This window comes from Narcine bancroftii, chromosome 9, assembly GCF_036971445.1.
Source record: "Narcine bancroftii isolate sNarBan1 chromosome 9, sNarBan1.hap1, whole genome shotgun sequence".
Classification (NCBI taxonomy): domain Eukaryota; kingdom Metazoa; phylum Chordata; class Chondrichthyes; order Torpediniformes; family Narcinidae; genus Narcine; species Narcine bancroftii.
In genome coordinates, this window is record NC_091477.1 from 11,555,413 (window position 1) to 11,575,323 (window position 19,911).

General features: G+C 38.9%; 1 protein-coding gene across 1 annotated transcript in view; it reads right to left on the reverse strand.

Moving 5' to 3' along the window:
* The window catches only part of LOC138743197 (protocadherin Fat 1-like), a 134,331-nt gene that overhangs the window by 56,371 nt on the left and 58,049 nt on the right, over positions 1–19,911 (reverse strand). Inside the window, exons 6-8 of the mRNA XM_069898149.1 lie at positions 8,552–8,762; positions 2,238–2,377; positions 318–593 (exon numbers count right to left, since the gene is read on the reverse strand). Of these exons, the coding sequence (XP_069754250.1) occupies positions 318–593; positions 2,238–2,377; positions 8,552–8,762 (627 nt within the window). The remainder of the gene's footprint in view (positions 1–317; positions 594–2,237; positions 2,378–8,551; positions 8,763–19,911) is intronic.

The following is a 19,911-nucleotide window of genomic DNA, read 5'->3' on the forward strand; positions in this document are numbered from 1 at the left end:
CTGCTGTTTGCAACTTTGCATGGGATACTTATCCTTCCATTCCCTGCATTTTCATGTTTCTACCTAGAAGCATCTTAAATGCTTTACTGTGGTAGACTTGATAATGGCCCATTTGACGTCAACAATAAAGAACTTCTAAAAATCTTCTCCACTTCCATGAAATTTTGGCAAAGCCTCTGTTTCTGTATGCAAGGGGAAAATCAAATTTCTGATTATGTAATGGAGACATTTCCCAGAGTATTGCTAGATAATAACATTTTATATAGAATCCTTTGAAATCGTTAGGCTCGTGCTTGATGACAATATATTTCACGTACCATTATAGTTAGAATGTGCAGATGGATTGATTCATAATCTGGTTTATTAGCAGTCAGTAGCACTCCACTGGCAGGTTCCAGTGTGAACAGGTTTAGGCTCTCAGCATCAACGCTGCTCTGGATGGTATAAATCAGCTTGTTACTTCCATCCATGTCTTTGGCACTAATCTGCAGAATTTTAGTCATGCGAGGAGTATCTTCAGGAATCCATACGTCATATTTACTCTCTAAAAATTGTGGCCGGTGTTCGTTGAGGTCAATGACTTTAATATATGCCTAATGTATAAAAACAAAGGATATTACAATGTGTTGACCTGAATGTTGTTATTAAATATTACAAACATAAGGACCAAACTCTTCTTGAGGATCCAAGACACAAATTGAAGGTGTAAGAATGAGTAAAACAAATGGTTAAATTCCTGTGCCCAAATTCCTAACCCTCATTAGCATTTAGCTCTTTGAATTAAATATTCTCCTTGTTCTTCCAAAGGTGTGATGTCCAGATCGACTCACAGTATTCTAAGCTTGGTCCAACTTTAACCCATTTTTATACTGCTATCCTAGATATTAGACTAGGAATCCAATAAACATTTCAATTATTTTCAATACATTGCCTATAACATCTCGATGATCTCTGCACCAGAGATCTTTTGCCTTTTGATTCTCCATTAAGAAAGCAATCCATTCAATTTTTTGATTTAAATTAGATGACCTCATATGTACTGACTTTGACATTTGTTCCCCACAGCTTTATCCATTCAATAATTCTATTATGAGCTTTCTGAATTTTCACTTCCATCTTTACTTGGCTTAGAGAATTACTATTTTTGTGTCTTCAACAAATATGGAGATATAATTAGACAAGAACATAAAGGATAGGTGAAAGTGTAGACCAAATGGAATTTCAAACCTGCCCTGCTAGTCTTCAAGATCATTACTGATCTAATCTTGGTTTTGTCTCCATCTTTTTAGTTGTAATTCTTAACCTTTGATTGCTCAATAGACCACATCAACCTCAGCATTGAAAATATTAACTTAATTAATCAACAGGTTTCATTGGTAGAAAATCCAAAGGTACATATCTCACTAGGTGAAGACATTTCACCTCATTTCCACCTTAAAAGCTTTATGTTTCCAATGGGTTGAGGCCTCATCTGTTCAATCTTTTATCAGATATCTATCTCTCCTTCCCTGGAATGAATCGTGAATTTTCTCTGAAATATCTCTAAGGCAAGTAGAACCTCCCTTAAACAAGGAGATCAAATCTTTATGATTTATGAAGTATTTCACCTATTTCATCATCAAAATACAGTAAATGGTTGTTGCCTAAATAGTAATCCCTGCATGAAAATGCTGGTTGCATTCTTCCACCTTTAACGATGCCTCTTTTAAGGAACTTGGCCAAATTCTTTCTAGAAGCCCATAGTTATTTTTTTTCTAGAAATTTATCATCGGCTATTTCCAGAAAATCATGGATTTATATTTTGTATCTTTATTACATTTATCTTTAGAAATAGTATTCCATTCATTGCCTTGTTCACATTTTTGAGTGTTTGTAGCTGTATAAAATAGAATAATTTGATTTCCTCCTAATAATCTGACCTCTTCCCACGAACAGCTGTCATTTATAAACAACAAATTTCCAAACCCTCACCTCAGCAATTAAATGCTCATTTGCCTCAGAATGACCCAGCTCTCCCAATGGTTCCGATGCAGGGATAGGCCAAGTTAAATACCTCCACTGTAATAGCAAAGCTTCATAAATCTATCTGTTCCAGATCCCAAAAGTCTAATGTCACAACTCTCTGCATTACATAGCAAGTGCCTCCTGCTGGTTGTGTCACAGAATGTTTCACAGACCTGCCCTTCATGAGGCCTTAAATTACCTAATGCACCCTACTAACCCTTTTATTGTTGTACCTGAGTTGTGACAGAATCTGTTCCATTGGTCATTTGAATGGTCAAGTTGTAATTCGATTTCTGGCTGGCGTTTAAAGGTTTGGCAATGGTGATGGTGCCACTGTTCTTCTCGATTTCAAACTCCTCCTCATGATCTCCACCTGTCCATGAGTAAATAGAGGTGAGTGGACCAGCTCAAAGGTATTTGACCCAGATTCAATCTGAGCTCAGGAGGCTTCTTCCAAAGATACACAATTTACAACAAAAGTCCAAAAAACCTTAGAGCATAATTTCCACATGAAAAAAAGCAACTCTGCTAACTGTATACTTTCCAGATGCCAAAACAAATAACACTCTGGAGTGCACCGTCATTTCAACTCATCCCATTGCCTTTGCTTGATATCCCATGAAGTGCAACAAATTGTAATAAGTGTTAATGGGAGTCAGGATGGACCATCTATTTGAGTTTTCTGTTTGAACATGGCCTCACTTTTGTCTTCTGCACTCAGAACATTATTGAGGAGCATGATGTCCTTTAAAGCTCCACACATTACCCCCCCCCCCCACCTCTGTTCATTAGCCACCACCATTCACAACTTCTACGTGGCAGGACTGCAAATCTTTCATGTGACATGAAAGATGTGGAATTACTCAGCTCCATCTATTGCCTACTACCTCATGCACATGGACTCCTGTGTTCTATCTTTGACAACTTAGCACACCCATCTAGTTCTGCTCTTTGCACGCCCTCCAGTACCCATAATTGGGCAGTGTTGATGCCCATCTTGATTGCGATGGTAAATTGAGGACATGAATTAAAAGATTTAGGTATATATCTGTTGCCACTGGCAAAATGAGTGAACCATATGGGTTTTTAAATATCAATCTTGTATTGCTTGGTCACCATGAATGGGGTGAGTTGAATTTAAACTCCAATGCTTCAATGGTAAAATTAAACTCACATTTTTGGGCTATTAATCCAGATCTTTGAGTAACTAGTCTGATCATTTAATGACAGTGTCATCCCTCTGCACTTTTAGGGAAGCCCTATGTATAATGTGAAGTGCAAACTAAAATTAAATAAACAAACATGCTTGTGCAATAGAAACAAAAGGCCTTAAAGTCCTAGTGGACTTCATTGAACAAAATCCAAAAACTCACCCAATCCCCTGACCTCTTTCCTTCCTAAATGAATACAACTCAAAAAAGCCAAGATTCACTACTCATTCATCTTGCTGCTGCCACTGGGACTTTGGAAATGAGGAGTAACTACCCCATTGCCCTGTCCTCAAAGTACTGCAAGGGCTCTTGTCAGTTTAAAATTAAATTATTTCATTCCTGTATCTGCTTGCAACTGGAATTATACCCTTGCAAGTTCATGCGAGTTACATTATCATTTTGATCTCAACATTGCTTCTAACATAGAAATGGATGTTTCCAAGTAAACAGATAGTTGATTCTTTCACAAATTAATCTTATTTAGAACTTTGTTTGATCTTATTATGTCTTATAGAAATGATTGTGTAACATATATTCACTTTAAAATAGGATATTCAATGACATTGTGCTTATCACTTCATGTTCTCTCAAAAAATATTACAAAGTAAATTATTTTTACCAGGCAACAAAGATAAAATTGTCCAATGAGTTAATAATGTGATATAATGACATCTAAATGGAATCTGGGCAACAGGAAACTTATTATGTGTACAGCAAGGAGAAGGAATTCACATTGTGAGGAGCAGATGGATTCCCCAGCAGGAATGGAGATCCTGTCAAATTCCAGATGGTAACATTGACTTTGAGGGGAAGTAACAGTGCTGACTGCAAATGCTCTTCTGGCTACCATATTCATTTTTTTTATTTCTGTACACTGAGAAGATACATCTTCCACACAATTTATACCTCTCGCCTCACTGTGCAAAAAAAATTTTACCAACACTGAGACTGTGCCACCAAATAACAGGTAAACATTGGGAGATGACTTCTTTCAATCATTCGGCCGGTTTGGGGCTGGATAGTAAAGACCAAAGTACTGGATACGCTCTTCGCTTTGTGCAGAAATGCTATCACTGTCACACGAAAACATTCTGGGCCAAACTGTCATTCATGAAAATACAAAATACTGGAAATACTCAACAAGCCCTGCTGCATCTATAGAGAGTGAACACAGTCAAAGCCTTTCTTCAGAAAGAAAGAGGCCATGTGAACCAATGAATCTTTGACAGAAGTGATTAATTACCGGCACTTAAATCTCAACAGGAAGTAGAAAGGAGAAATTAGTCTGATCATATAAATGGACTGAAAAAGAAGAGACCAACAGAAAGAGCTGAATCCGTGCGGGTTTTATTTTTCTCCAGAGGGCACAACAGTTTCCTCTGATCAACGCAAATACAAAATTCAAATAATTTGCGAAAGAACAATGAAAGAGAAGAGGCACAGAAATCACCACAACTACTCAAAGGCAACTGAAGACACGCTTGAGAATTAATTTGAAGATTTTTAGAAAATTAATCGCATTTCGGGCCTAAATTGAACACACCTCAGTGAGACACCATAGTCTTGATGAACCAAACAGCCAAATAGCCTCCTGCTAAGATTCTGTCATTTTACCCTTTGAAATCCATAAATCATCTGAAATATCTTGATCAGATTGCTCCCCTAATCTTTATTTTAGCTCTATTTCACCCCCAGCATTATTGTAGTAAACTATAGAGCACTTACCCCTCCCAGTCTGAAATGTGGCACTTCGTAATAGGAAGAATGCTCAAAGTGGGGTTTCACTATTACTTTATAACATTGTGTCAAAACTTTTTTTCAAACCCAATTGAAAGACCCCCAGGAACTGATCTCCAGGGCACCAGCAGATGCAAAAACTATATCACTGATATCAAGGTGCGCAGGTGGACGTGTATCTTAACCTCAAGTTATTACAATCCACATAGGTCATGATGCACCATGTGCCAACTCCGCCTTTCAATACATTCACAATAAACTGGCGTGTAATTTGTGAGCCCAAGTAAATCAGACAGAAAACAGCAAGATTATATCAGCCTTCCCTGTTCTTCTTTCAACTGTCACCTGGACTGAATATTTTGAGGTAGTGTGCTATAAAAGGTCTGCACGTACCTTCTCACAATAATTAGTCATTGTAGCTGAATTTCATTTGGTTGCCACAAAGCAGATATGAACGTCACAGCAATGATAAACAGGATTTTTAAAAAAAAATAATCTTAACAACACATTAGAAATGAAACCAATCATAACATAGATCCTTATCTGCAGGTACAAGGTATCTGTAAAAAAACAATGTTCTTGGGCCTCCTTTAAAAGTTATTTAGAAAAATAGTATGAAGGGCAGGCCTTGTGACAATGACTGATGCATTGTTTGAGGCACTGCCTCATGCAGAGGCAGATAAAATTGAGCACACAGTGGGACCGATGGCCTCATTTGGTGCTCTGTGATTCATTCTCACATCTCTGGTTAAACCACAGGCTTAGGTCTAAATCCAGAGATTTAACATACACTACAACTTGACTTTTTGAACTGTTTGAACTGAAACCTAGGCAAAAAAAAAATCCTCAGCAAGTAAAACAATGCACTATTCAGGTGGCAATGGGGAACAGTGGCAGCTTTGTGTGCAGAATTCCAGCTGCAATAGTCTTGAATGCACAAAGCCCAAGACAACAATAGAAAAACATGGCTTGTTAAAACTAAACGTCTTTCTTCTGTTTGCTCTCTCGTGGCTGGGAGAAGCCAGGGAAGTGGGGTGTGAATGGACAAACCTGATAAAGTGTGGAGTTGGGCTGGGAGCATCAAGAGAAAAGATATTAATATGAAAATTTAAAGGCAGGAGTATTGAATAATGGAGAAGGCGGCAAATGAAAGAGTGGGAAGAGGAATAATGGGAGAAGGTGTCAGGGGAAGCAACACTGAGCTTCAGGATATCGAGAGATGAGAAATCAAGGATCAATAATGCAATCAGACTGGAGTTTAGGAGATTTGGAAAAGTGGGGAGATATCAGACATGTGACGGAGGTGCGATTGACTTGGGCAATGAGAGAACAAGTGCATGATCAGGTGTCAATTCTCCAGTTCAGGTCAGGCCTCTGTGTGAGTAGCCTGAGCTATTGAGCTTCAGATGGAGGAGTTAGATTTTGTAAAAGTGATGTTAAGATGCTGGAATTCACATGCATGCAGGGCAGAAGCAAGACTGATCATATACCCTTGGACTGAGTTTTCAAAACAAGGCAACTTGTGCAAACAGTCAGATTTGAACTCAATTTCTACAAGTTGCAGACATAAATACTACACTATGTTTGGACATATAAAGAGCTGCCAGCAGAACAAGTCATCCCTCTGCCTTTTAACATTTAGTCCATTAATTGCACAAGCTGATGCATCTCTAGAGCATTTGACTGGTCACCATTGATTGCTGGTACCAGACTTCTCATCAGATCAGAAGGTGGTTGGACCAGTGACGACACTCGCCATTCTGGTCACTTTCCCAATGGCTGAGTGCCAACAAAGCCAGTCCCTCTCTGACCTAGTGGGAATAGGAAATCTCCAGGCCCACTGTCTATGGAAGATCTGTTACGAGGAGCGATCCAGGCTCTGCTGACAAATTGTGCAGCTGCCTGTTATGGATCTCAGGGAGGGGATGAAAATGTGGAGAGTTTGGGATGGGTGGGTGAGGGCAGTATATGTTGATTGAGAAGTGACAACTACTAGAAATTCAAAGATAATGAGAATTTTTTCTCCATCAAAGAGGTGCTCACATTGAGACATAATAGATTTAAGGTAAGAACATTAGAAATTGGAGCAGAAGGAGGCCATTTGGCACATCAAGCCTGCTGTGCCATTCAATAATGGCTGATTTGGCTGTGGACTCTCTTTACCTCCCTGCGCTTTCTCCATAATCATTAATTGCCCTACTAAATCGACCTTAAATATACTTAATGAGGCTGCCTTTTCTGTTTCCTTTGGCTGTTTTTGTTTAATGATGCTACCAGCAGTGCATGTGGGGAACAGCTACATTTCTTCGTGCAGGTTAATGAGACCAGTTCCATGATTTGCCAGAATACGAGAGTGTGCATGGTGCCAACGTGCAGTGGATTAGATGTTCCAACCTAATGTGTAAATTTCTGATTGCTCTGGTGAGCTGGGATTGAACTTCATGCTCTCTGAGTAGTTTCACTCTGGCTTTCCTGTGGATGATGCTCCAGTTTCCTTCTTGTCCCAAGGATGTTGTAGTTTAAATGGCCATTCCAAGTGTACTTGAGCAGCAGGAGATCTGGGGAAAGTTGGTGGACGTGAGATAAGAGTAGGTGAAATGGTAATAAACAGGGGAATGGGACTGATGGGAATGCTCTGATCACTGGCAAGGACTTGATGAGGCAAATAGCTTCCTTCCTTAATGCAAGGACAAGTGAATATGTGGACATAAAAGAACTCAAGACAATATTTGGCAGAAAAGCAGGGAATTCTCTTTAGTTAAGGCCACCAATAAACTTGCCATCAGCACTCATGGAAGCTGATATGGGCACAATGGTTGTCATCTTTCTGTGTCTACAGGAGTGTTTCAATATTGTATACTGCATTACAGTAGTCACCCCTTATCCACGGGGGATAGATTCCAAGACCCCCAGCGGATACCCGAAATGGCAGATAACTACCAAACCCTATGTATACCGTGACAGATAACCAAGATGGCTACAAAATTACTAACAGATGGGTAGCGTATACGGCGTGGATATGCTGGACAAAGGGATGATTCACGAGCTGGGTGGGATGGTGCTACTCTGAACGGCGTGTGATTTGAAACTTTGAATTGCTTATTCTGGAGTTTTCCATGAATTATTTTCAGACCTGAAAGCATGGAAAGCGAAACCATGGAACCGCTGTATATACAGGGTGATAACAGTCTTTATTTTTACTTGGTTTGTTTTTTTTTACTCCAGATTCCGCATCAGCAATTTATTGTATGTTTTTTTTATTTGATCCATATAGTATAGCTCTAATTGTAGCTTCTGAATGTAATTGCATAATTTGCGTCAATTAATGTCAAATTATAGATAGATTTAAGTCGGAACACCTGTCACATTGGTCTAGGTAGTTCTTGAACAGCAGAGGGAAGGTACATCTCTTCTCACTGGATAGCATGCAAGAATTTTTCCACTGTATCTTGGATACATGACAATAAACTGTCTTAGATTAATGACTGCTAAGTTTTATCAGAGCATGATTTATACTTGGGTTTGTCTAAATTACATATTAGATATAATTCAAAAGAGGAAATGGGAATTTGTGCACTGCTCTAAGATCAACAACTTACCAATAATATCAAACCACAACTGGCTCTTTGTAAGTTCTGTGCTGGTCACCCCAACCATGTGATTTACAGGGTCTGTCTCCATGACAGCAAAGTTAAAATGAGGCTCATCAAACACCAAAGGTTCAATCGATGGCAAAGGTTTCTGAATCCATTCAATGTGTAGCCGAACTCTTGCTGACTTCTGGGGAATCCCATTATCAGAAGCTTGGATCTGAAAGTAGAGATTACAAAGTTTGATGACTTGGATTCCCCAAGTAATTCTAGTTGTAATATAGTGTCAGACTGTGCAATGAATTTCAAATATATCTAGTCCCTGACTAGATTGTGCTTATATGATCTATTCATTTTTTTTTTACATAGAGGGTGGTGGTACATTCATGGAGTAGGCTGTCCAAGGATATGGTTGAGGGAGTGGGGGGGGGGGGGTACTATTGCAATGTTTAAGGAAAAAAATTTAGACAGATACATGGATAGAATGGGTTTAGAAGGATATAAGCCAAACAAAGGCAGGTGAGACGACGAGGGTGGGACAATTTTGGTCAGCATATGCAAGTTGGACCAAAGGGACTTTTTCAATATAGGTACTCCCTGACTTACAACTTATGTGACTTATTACCAAATTTTTTTAAAGATATGAAAAAATACAAAATTTACACAGTTTATGTTGTATATCGCAAACTATAACAGGGACACAGGGCATGTAAGAGCCAAAATGTGCATGCTTACCTTGTTAGTCAGCATCCCAGGGTCCATAGGCATGCACGATGGGTTTGTGCATTGGAATTCGTGTGGTGCATGCACGAGGGTTAAGGGTGCAAATTCAATATCGTCAGGGCGCTTAACCCTCGTGCATGCATGAACTGAACTCCAATATGTGAATCCATGGTGCATGCTCCAACTGAAGACTCACACATGCGCACAGAAATCAAGATGGCCGCACCCAGCCCATGGACCCCGGGACTCCGACTAACAAGTTCAGATGATTAAAATGACGCTGACTAACAAGGAAAATTCTGACAATGAAAATTCCGATTAAAAAATTTGCTTTGAGACTTATTTACTCCACGCACAAGGGCAGAATTTTGGCTTGTGTCCATTTCAAGATACGATTGATCCTTCGGTCCCAATTACCGTCATAAGTCGGAGAGTACCTGTACTGTATGACTGTATATGGATACACTTTATGGTGGTCGTATTACCACGTAGAAAACAACAGCATCAGTACAATACTCCATCATAAACACCAGGGCCAGGCTTACTGGCATAGAACAATTCATTTCATGCACTGCCCCGGTGGAGTAAATGCACAGCGAAATGCTGCCAGACATACCACAAACTCATAATTGACTCACATTCTAAGGCAATATCCTCGTGAGATTTTTAGAAACACTGTGGCAGAATTTGGAACAAAATTATTAATTTTCTTTTACTATTATGAGTAAATAAGATGCAATTTTGCCATGGTTAGTTGATGAATATAATTTAACTTGAAAGGCGAGATGCCAAGTTGGAAAACTTCAGATACATGCTCTGCAGTGTTACATACACCCTGTCAAAAGTGAATGACTTCAGAATTACAGGCAATGTTTACATGTGGAGATTCAAATTCAAAGTTCATTGGCAATTTGTCGATGATGAGAGTTTACAAATCTACGGATGAAATAAAGTTCTCACTTGCTGCAGCTCCACCTGTGTGGAAAACGCACCAACAAACTAGGCATAAATTAAAATCAACACACTGATCCATGAGAGAGAAAAAAGAGACAATAACTGCAAAATGGATGAGATAAATAGTCACCATGATAAATAGCAACATAAAAAATGATCAGTGAATGAAGGCCTCGAGATGTAACTGTTTAAAATTTTTAAACTGTTAACATGGGATAAAGCAATTTATGCAATGCTAAAATCCCCATTAATATGAATTAAATATATTTGTGATTAATAAAAATTAAATTGGATATTTAAAAATATGATCCCACAAAAGTTTTGCAAAGGAATCTTGAAAGACGATGTTGTAATACAACCAAAGACAGTGGAATATCTTCACTGGTCATCTCCAATCCAAAAATGAAATCTAACCCATCTTCATTAAAGTTGAGTTACTTCTTTATTTGTTACTGTTTGTCAGCTCTCCACACCCAAATGATTATTTGTAACGTTTGTGTTGTTGTTAATCTCTGCACCTGATAGGATAAGCCTGAAGCCGAACATGAAGGAACTAGACTTGATTTAACTTGTCATGAGCTGTTGGAAAACTGGATAAAATGTATTCTTCTTCCTAATCCCACAATCAGAAGCTATACGGTTGTGATAATGAACTTTGTACGACTCAATATTAGAATAACAGTTTAGTTAGGATTTCATGGACTCCTTTCATCCGTACATTTCTAGTAGCTGCTGTGTCATCCACCTCATTTGGCAAAACAGCATGTCAGCTTTGTTCAAGCTTGCCTGATGTATAATTGATTACACAGGCTATATATCAAGCCCCAAAAGTTAAATAAATGGGATCCAACATTATCAGATAGTTGTTTTCGCTGTAAGAAGGAAACGGGAACAACAGTACATGCAATTTGGGCATGTGAGAAAGTGAAAGTTTTGGAAAGATCTAAACCAGGTATTAAATAAAATCACAAAAAGCAACATACCAAAAACTCCAGAGATCTTTCTTCTAAGTAATACAAGAAGTAAGGAATTAGGCCTCAAACTGGATGAAGCGCAAAAAAGATTTATTATGATAGCCTTAGCTGTAGCAAAAAAATGTATAATGTCAACTTGGAAATCAGAAGAGAGCCTGAGAGTACAGCAATGGTACATGGAAATGAATAAATGTATTCCATTGGAAAAAATAAAATATAATCTAAAAAATAAGGTCACATTATTTGAACAAATTTGGGAACCGTATATAGAACACAACAGAGAGGTCCTACCACGGACCTCCACCCCCTAAAATGATAAAATGAGAAGAAGACAAAATTACCTGATCCAGTGTGTAAAAGTAGATAACACAATTTTCTTGTTTATTTTCATTGTGTGATGACATTGTTTAATGGTTTTATTGGGTTGCATATGTTGAACGTTTAATGATTTGGAGGGGGTTGGGAAGGAGGGAGGGAAGGTAGGGAGGGGGAAAGGGGAGAAAATGCCACTGTGTATATTTAAGAGGGAAATGTTTGTGTGTATTTTGATTGATATGGTTCACAGTGAGAAAATTTTTTTAAAAATTAAAATCTTGCCTGATGTATAAACAGCAAAGCGATTGTGATAACAATCCTCATGCAAAATAATACTATGTCAGTGATTCCAGTGAAGGCATGCATTAGCATGTCGGGAGCACCCAGTACTTGGCAGCAGGAAGAAGTTCTTTGTTTCCTCCTCAACTTGGAGCAATCCTCAATTATTTTCAGACTTGCTAGGAATTAAATGGAAGCCATCCATATTGGTTAGAGCTATGTGGATATTTGCTGCCTTTAGGAAATTTGTATAATCGTGTAGTGATGGACTGCAATGAAGGTCCACTTCCATTTTACTACACCTGTTGCTGACAGATGTGGGTGGCCTGAGGTTAAAGGCAGGAAGAAGAGAGAGGCAAAGAGGGCCAGGTAAGGAAGAGTTTCAGTCAGGGTCCTATCACAAAGGATCTACATCCAAGAGTGTAGGCAGCATTGTCCAAAGGGACTGTTTCATGAAGGAAGTACTCAAAGGGATCAGTTCAATGCAACCAAAATGTAGATATGTACCGATCATGGGTACGATCTAACTCATTCCATCTGTCTACACATGGTCCATCTACCTCTATTCCAAACCACAGCTCGCGGCCACGTGTGGCTCTTTGACATTTAATGTGCAGGTGAGACAGGAATTGTACAACACGGAGTTCATAATGGTAGTTTTAGTCAGCATGGCTTGTGATCGTGTGATTGCAGCATATGGCAGACAATGAAATTAGTGGAGTGTTAGTACGATCTAGGCCACCCACCCTCCGGAGCACCCGACGCTCCAACCGTGGACTCTCACCTAGGCCCTGGTTGACTGCCCTCCAGAGTCCGGACACCCTGATCACAGGCTGACCACCCAGTCCCACCCGCCCTTCCAAGTTCCCAACACCCAAGTCACCTTCCCATCCAAGCTCCTAACCATGGACTTAACAATATAAATAAAATATTTGGTATATGTATGTTACTTTTGATTATTGAAACTAATACAGTGCAAATTAGCCCATCCATGTATTTCTTAATATTTATATAAAACTTTTGTAATAAAATGTGCATGAAAGAGTAAAAGCATGTAAGTAATATTTTTTCATATCTTCCAGCTCTCAAACCTCTGAAGTTTATTTTATGTGGCTCTTATGTTAAACAAGTTTGGTCACCTCTGCTCTATTCCATGATTGTTCACTTGTCTGACTAATGTCTCTTAATCATTGCTATTGCATCTTTTTACACTAGTAGTAAACTCCCCATTCAGAGCCAGCTCTTCAGCGCTTGACGTCCTGTTTTGTGGAAACTGCCAAAATGTTTGGCCTGGAAGTCAGCCTGAAGAAAACTGAGGTCCTCCATCAGCCAGCTCCCCACCATGACTACCAGCCCCACAACATCTCCATTGGGCACACAAAACTCAAAATGGTCAAACAGTTTACCTATCTCGGCTGCACCATTTCATCGGATGCAAGGATCGACAACGAGATAGACAACAGACTCGCCAAGGCAAATAGTGCAATTGGAAGACTACACAAAAGAGTTTGAAAAAACAACCAACTGAAAAACCTCACAAATATTAGCGTATACAGAGCCGTTGTCATACCCACACTCCTGTTTGGCTCCGAATCATGGATCCTCTACCGGCATCACCTACGGCTCCTAGAACGCTTCCACCAGCGTTGCCTCCACTCCATCCTCAACATTCATTGGAGCGACTTCATCTCCAACATCGAAGTACTCAAGATGGCAGAGGCCGACAGCATCGAATCCACGCTGCTGAAGATCCAACTGCGCTGGGTAGGTCACGTCTCCAGAATGGAGGACCATCGCCTTCCCAAGATCGTGTTCTATGGCGAGCTCTCCACTGGCCACTGAGACAGAGGTGCACCAAAGAAGAGGTACAAGGACTGCCTAAAGAAATCTCTTGGTGCCTGCCACATTGACCACCGCCAGTGGGCTGATATCGCCTCAAACCGTGCATCTTTGCACCTCACAGTTCGGCGGGCAGCAACCTCTTGAAGAAGACCGCAGAGCCCACCTCACTGACAAAAGACAAAGGAAGAAAAACCCAACACCCAACCCCAACCAACCAATTTTCCCTTGCAACCGCTGCAACCATGTCTGCCTGTCCCGCATCAGATTTGTCAGCCACAAACGAGCCTGAAGCTGACGTGGACATTACCCCTCCATAAATCTTCATCCGCGAAGCCAAGCCAAAAGAAACTGGCCACAAAGGCTACAGATTATAGCAACAAAAGCAAATACAGAAAGAAGAGGAGGAGGAAAGGACAGCAACATGGCCTTCATTTTGACCTGGTAATCAGAGAGGGGAGTGGAAAGCTAATTCCATTCATACTCTTCAGTCAAAGAGGTAGTCCACATCCATCCATAGTTAAATATGGACAACAGTCAAGAATGGATCGATGTGTCTCACAGATAATAGTCATTTGCATTCTATATTAAAAGTGGCTGATATTTTCATCCATTGCCAAGCAATGTTCATGTCCAACAAGTAGAGGTACAACCATTTCCTGCTGGCATTCAACAGCACCATTATGTTTCCAATAATCTGAGGAATGTCAACACTGACAACAAAACTAAACAAGTTGACAACAGACAATAAATGGATATTTTGTGTTAAATGCCTCATCTTCTAATTCCTCAATGGGTTTCCAGCATCAACAAGATACTCGACCATTCTTTCTCTCCGACTGATGTTGTTTGGCTGGCTGTATTTTTTGTGCATATTATGTGATGAAATTCCCTCCCTTTGCCCAGACCTCACAACACTCAGGAAGCTGAATGCCAACCCAGAGACAAACAGCTTTACCTGACAGAGTCATGGTGAGCTTACAGTCATACAGCTCAACACATCCATGCCAACCAAGTTGGCTTTCTGGACTCATTTACCTGCACTTGGATCATATCCTTCTAACCCCTTCCTATCAATAAATGTCCAAATGTCTTTCAACCATTAGAATTGTGCCTCCTTCTACAGGTTCCTCCGCCAGCTTGTCCCAGATGCTGAGGCCACCTGCTGAGTGGAAAAAAATAGTTTCTCAGATCTATCAAATCTCTCCTGTCTCACCTTAAACTTACACCCTCCAATTCTAGATTCATCTACCATGGAAAAAAGTCTGTGAGCATTCACTTTATCCATGTCCCTCATGATTTTTTTTCCAACCTCCTTAAGATTACCTACACTCCAGCAAATAAAGACCCAGACTGTGCAACATCTCCCTATAACTCAAACCCTCTAGCTTTTGCAGCCTCATGGTTCCATAGTATTCATGCAATGATATCATTTATGACTCCTTTGGCATTTAATTCCAGCATTATACGACAGGAGAATAAAAGTTATACATTTAAAAACAATACTTAGAGAATGTAGAGCACGTCAAAAGAATCAAAGCCTTGTTGATCCAAACCAAGGCTTTTATTAACTTGAAGACTGGAGCATATCACATGTAGGTCAACCAGTCCAGAATGATCTGGTCTGGCCAGGAGCAACCCTTTAAGACTTGCCAGTAGGCATGGCTACATTCTCAGCCAATCACAATCATCCTACACTACAATATATACATATACACATTGGTGATAGAATCTGTACTATCACAGAGAATACGATTTATGTAGAACCTAACTCTCACCATAACTATGTACTGCTTTCTCCCATATCCAACGAAAAGCTCTTGATATCAGAGGAGACTCACTATCCAATTGAAACTACAAGGTTGTTGATAGATCAACAAACCAAAAGGGAAAATGAAAAGGTCCAGGTTCTGAAATTCTCACAGGAGATTAGGGCAGTTTCACTGTCACAAGATATAACCATTTGCTTTTGAGCCAGTGTATATGAATTGATGGACACCAGCACAGAAAAACTCAAACACACTCATCCAAACACAAAAAGGCACTGATTTCTCAATTTTGTCATGAACAATGGCACATTGAAAAAAGAAAAAAATTATGCAAAAAGCCTGAAACAAGGCATTGTTCATTTACTCATGCTTTAGAGAATCTATTGTTTCCAAATTCTGCAAATTAAGATTATAAATGTGGCATAGTTGAAATCAGCATGGCATTATCAGTAATCTACCATTCCTTAGTTTTTCAACACCTTAGCTGCCTGACTAATTCAGTCAAGACTTACATTTTTTTTAAACTTTTATTTCAAAGCAATGATAACTTAATTTGAATATGCAATTCCCTGTTATTTGCCCAACTTTAATTGTAACTGCAAATGTAGTTAAGCCATGAATATATAGACTCAGTGCTAATATTACTGGTTCAAAATCTCCATCATAATTACAATCAAATACCATAGATACAGAACTACAGTAAAACCTCCATTATCTGGGATTCAAGCAACCAGAAGACTCAAGCAAGCAGCAAAAAAAATTGCAGAATATAAATAGGTAAAAAAACCAGAAGTTTACAATTGTTGCTCGTTTGCTAATCACACAATATGCAGTCTCAAATAACTGTAAAATTCACTTATCCTCCATTTACCAATCCCCATAGGTGCCGAATACCAGAGGATTTACTGTACTATATTATCGATTCAGTGTATATGGAGGAGCACCGATTCATTACATATCAGGCATTGTTCTTTTACAATTTACTTTCCACCTTCAGCTTAAATATCTCCATCACCATCCCCTTGCTATTTACTCACCAAATACAATTGCATTGATCCTTCTAACTCTAAAATGCACCATTCATCTCCTTTTTGCTTTTTTCTACATTCTCACTTTTTCCTGTATTTTTGGCCCTGACCATTCTCTGGATTTCTTGGGGTCAAACTGAATATTAATCAGTCCTCACTGCATCCCATGGATCAGCGACTATGTGCCACATGTATTTTGCTGGGATTCAGCGTGCAAAGTTATCAAAATTGTCTGGAAAAATGAAACTTGTATACATCAGAGAAATAAGATTTGAAGTTCATGGTATTTTCAGGAATATAAATCTAAAGTCGATCAGCCATTGGCGCCCTTTGAACTCTGCTCCAAGTTTGTGGTTCCCCCTTCCCTGTGAAGCAGCCAAGTTTAGTTGGTTTCTTCTGTACTTCTCTCTTATCAAGTACATTTAAAAAATAACCTAGAAAATAGTTTATTATTTCAGTTTGGGCCCCCCCCCCCCCACTTTAAATGTGCTGTGGCTCTCCAGGAGGGCCATATGGCACCTGTTGAGAATGGCTGATGTAGATTGTAGTTCCAAATTAGATTGCAGATCAGAAAAATATATTTATATATCACAGTGAACAAGGTGAACAAACCCTGCCCAAAGTGAAACAGTTATCCTAATAATTGCTTTGCAATCTTGATAACATAAAAATTAATCCAAATTCAAATAATTTCTTCTCTGGTTAAATCATGTATGATAAAGTGAGAATGTCAAATGAGAACTATATCAATCAGTGCTGAAAGATAATATTGGACTGATTTCCTGCAATTCTTTCATAAGCTTGGGTGTTAGGTACTTCAGAATCCTTCCATGGTTTTTAATTTCTCTTAATGATTAAGTAGAAAAAATACAATTTGCCATTTATTTTTCTGGATAAAATATTGAAATTCCAGGGAACTTTTATTCATTCATGATATTGTACCACATCAGTGGCATCTCACGAGCATGTGAGCTTTTCCACTCAGTCTTGGTTGTAACTGAGAATAATTATAGTCTTTATTTTTCAAACACAGATAAGTAGACATAGGGGAAAAATTAAGAAAAGACAACTGATGGGGGAGATTGCCGAGATTATTTCTATAGAAAATAAAAACTTGTATGTAATATAGGTGTTTACAATTTTGAGGGATTCTGCCAAGATAGTCACATAGAAAATATTTCCATTGACGAGCGATTCCAAAACTAGAGGGTATAAATTTGAGGTATCCACAAGAAAATTGAGTAAAGAGTTCAGGGGGAGTTCAGTGATAGTGTAGTGATAGAAACAAATTGCAGCAATATATTTAAGAAGTCAGATGGGAGGAAAACTTGGAACACCGTGAAGATGGGTAGAAGGTCTTTCTGAAGAGCATAAACACAGTTGTCCATTTGAGTGAAATTACCTCACTTTGAATGTTGCTTTCAATATCTTCAGTTAATAAATACCCCCCAAAAAATTCTCAACTATCCTCAAGCAAAGTCAGAGCTCAGGAATTTTTGCATCTTCCAGTTTTCACATGGCTCAACAAAGTGTTAATGCTGCATTTTTATTCAACAGAAGCAAGAAGAGTTTAAACATGCTTAAGCAATAATCCCAACATTCTTTTGTTGTTCTTCAGCAACCAGAATTTACTTGTACAGAACAGATTCCATAGCTATAAAAACTGTAATTAAAAAGTTTTGAGTTGTGGCATTTTATAAACTGCCATTTAACATCCAAACGGTCTCCTACACACAGGCAGAGCCGTGTTATTACATCAATTACAAAACTGCTCAAACTTCTGCCTTTTCTCCCTCTCCCATTCAAGATAAATTTGCCAATTTTTTTCCTCCCAAAAGGTAATTAAACAATCAGTTAGTAATGTTCAACATAATGATATCCTCAAAGAAATGTTCCAGTTGATTTACTTGATGGCAGCCTGTCTGACAACCATTTCTAAGTTTTCTACAAAAAAACAAAAACTGAAGGACAATTTAATAGTCGTCTCTACATAATGAAGGGGAATGACGGCCCAGAAGTCAGATTCATGTGGGAGTTGGGTGGTTCTGTTAGGAGTGGTGGGGGGGGTGGGGGAATGGAATGGGAGAGCCCAGAAGTCAAAATTCAACTTTCAAGAGAAAACCTCTTTATTAAGTAAGGGCTTAGCTTCTGTGAAGCACGACAATAAAATAATGGAATACTCTCCAGTTTTCTGGATGAATGCAACACCAACAAATTTCAAAATCTTTGTCACCATCTGGGCCAAAACAGCCTGCTTGACTAATATTCAGTCAACTGCCCTAAACACTAATCTTCTCATCACTGGTACAGAACGACTGATGGGCATTGCATCTACAAAATATTTTTGTCTGGGTAACTGCAGCAGCACCTCTCAAACCTACAAACTCCACCACTAAGAAGATCAAAGGCAGGTCCCCCTCCAATTCATTTTATCTTTAAATACATCATCGATCCATCATCCTGGGGTCAAAAACTTGGAACTCCTTACCCAACAGCTCTGTGGCATGACCACAGTGGTTCAAGAAAGTATCTCGCTACCATTTTCCCACGTGCAACTAAGGGTACGCAATGTATACTGGACTTGCCAGCAATGTCCATATCCACAAATAAAAAATGGAGCACTTTACTACACAGAGGTAGTTTAAAAAAAACAGCATTAATGATTGAAGTTGAAAAGACACATTAATACTGAAGGCAGAAAAAATAGAATATATGAATTAGTATTGGTGAAGACCTGTGTGAGTTGAATTACCTGTTTCTGTGCTGTTCTAGTTGGAGAGAATCTAATTTATCTACTCCAAAATAAAATCCCACAGGTACAAGCAGATTCCTCAGATTTCTGCAATGGCCTTCTCCTTCTCCCTCATCTTCACTTCAGATGACCCAGGAATTGCCCCTTAGTTCCCTGCTCCTACTCATTCACATGCTATCACTTTCTTCGATTTATAAAAAAGGCTGAAAATACAAAATGGAGTAATTACCTGACCTAAAATTGAAGGAAGAGCATTAGAGCAACATGGAATTCAAACGGACAAAGAAAATGATAAACCCAGGCCTATCAACTCTCTTTCATTTGGCATCTGACAGCTAGCGTAACAATAAAGAGAAAATGACAGATAAAAATAGATAAATCATTTTTAGGTATTGCCTGAAGCATGTTCATGCTTATTTTAACAATGTGTATGTTTTTTTATTAAGAGGGTACATCAGGTATACAGTTTACATCAAGGAATGTATATCCAAGATCTACTCCTTTCTGCACGATTGACTTATCTCCAAACGAATGCAGTGATATTCATAATTCTATTTATTAAATATCTTTCCTTATTGAAGCTCAGATGCAAAGGTAAAACTAAAAGGAATTTTAGGATGATTGGATGGTCTTTAAAGGGCAAGAGTATATTCTGCCCTACAACACTAATGTTAGGATACTTCGACTGTAATGTCTCAATGTCAATTAAACACAATCAGCCACTAAGTGGGTCAGA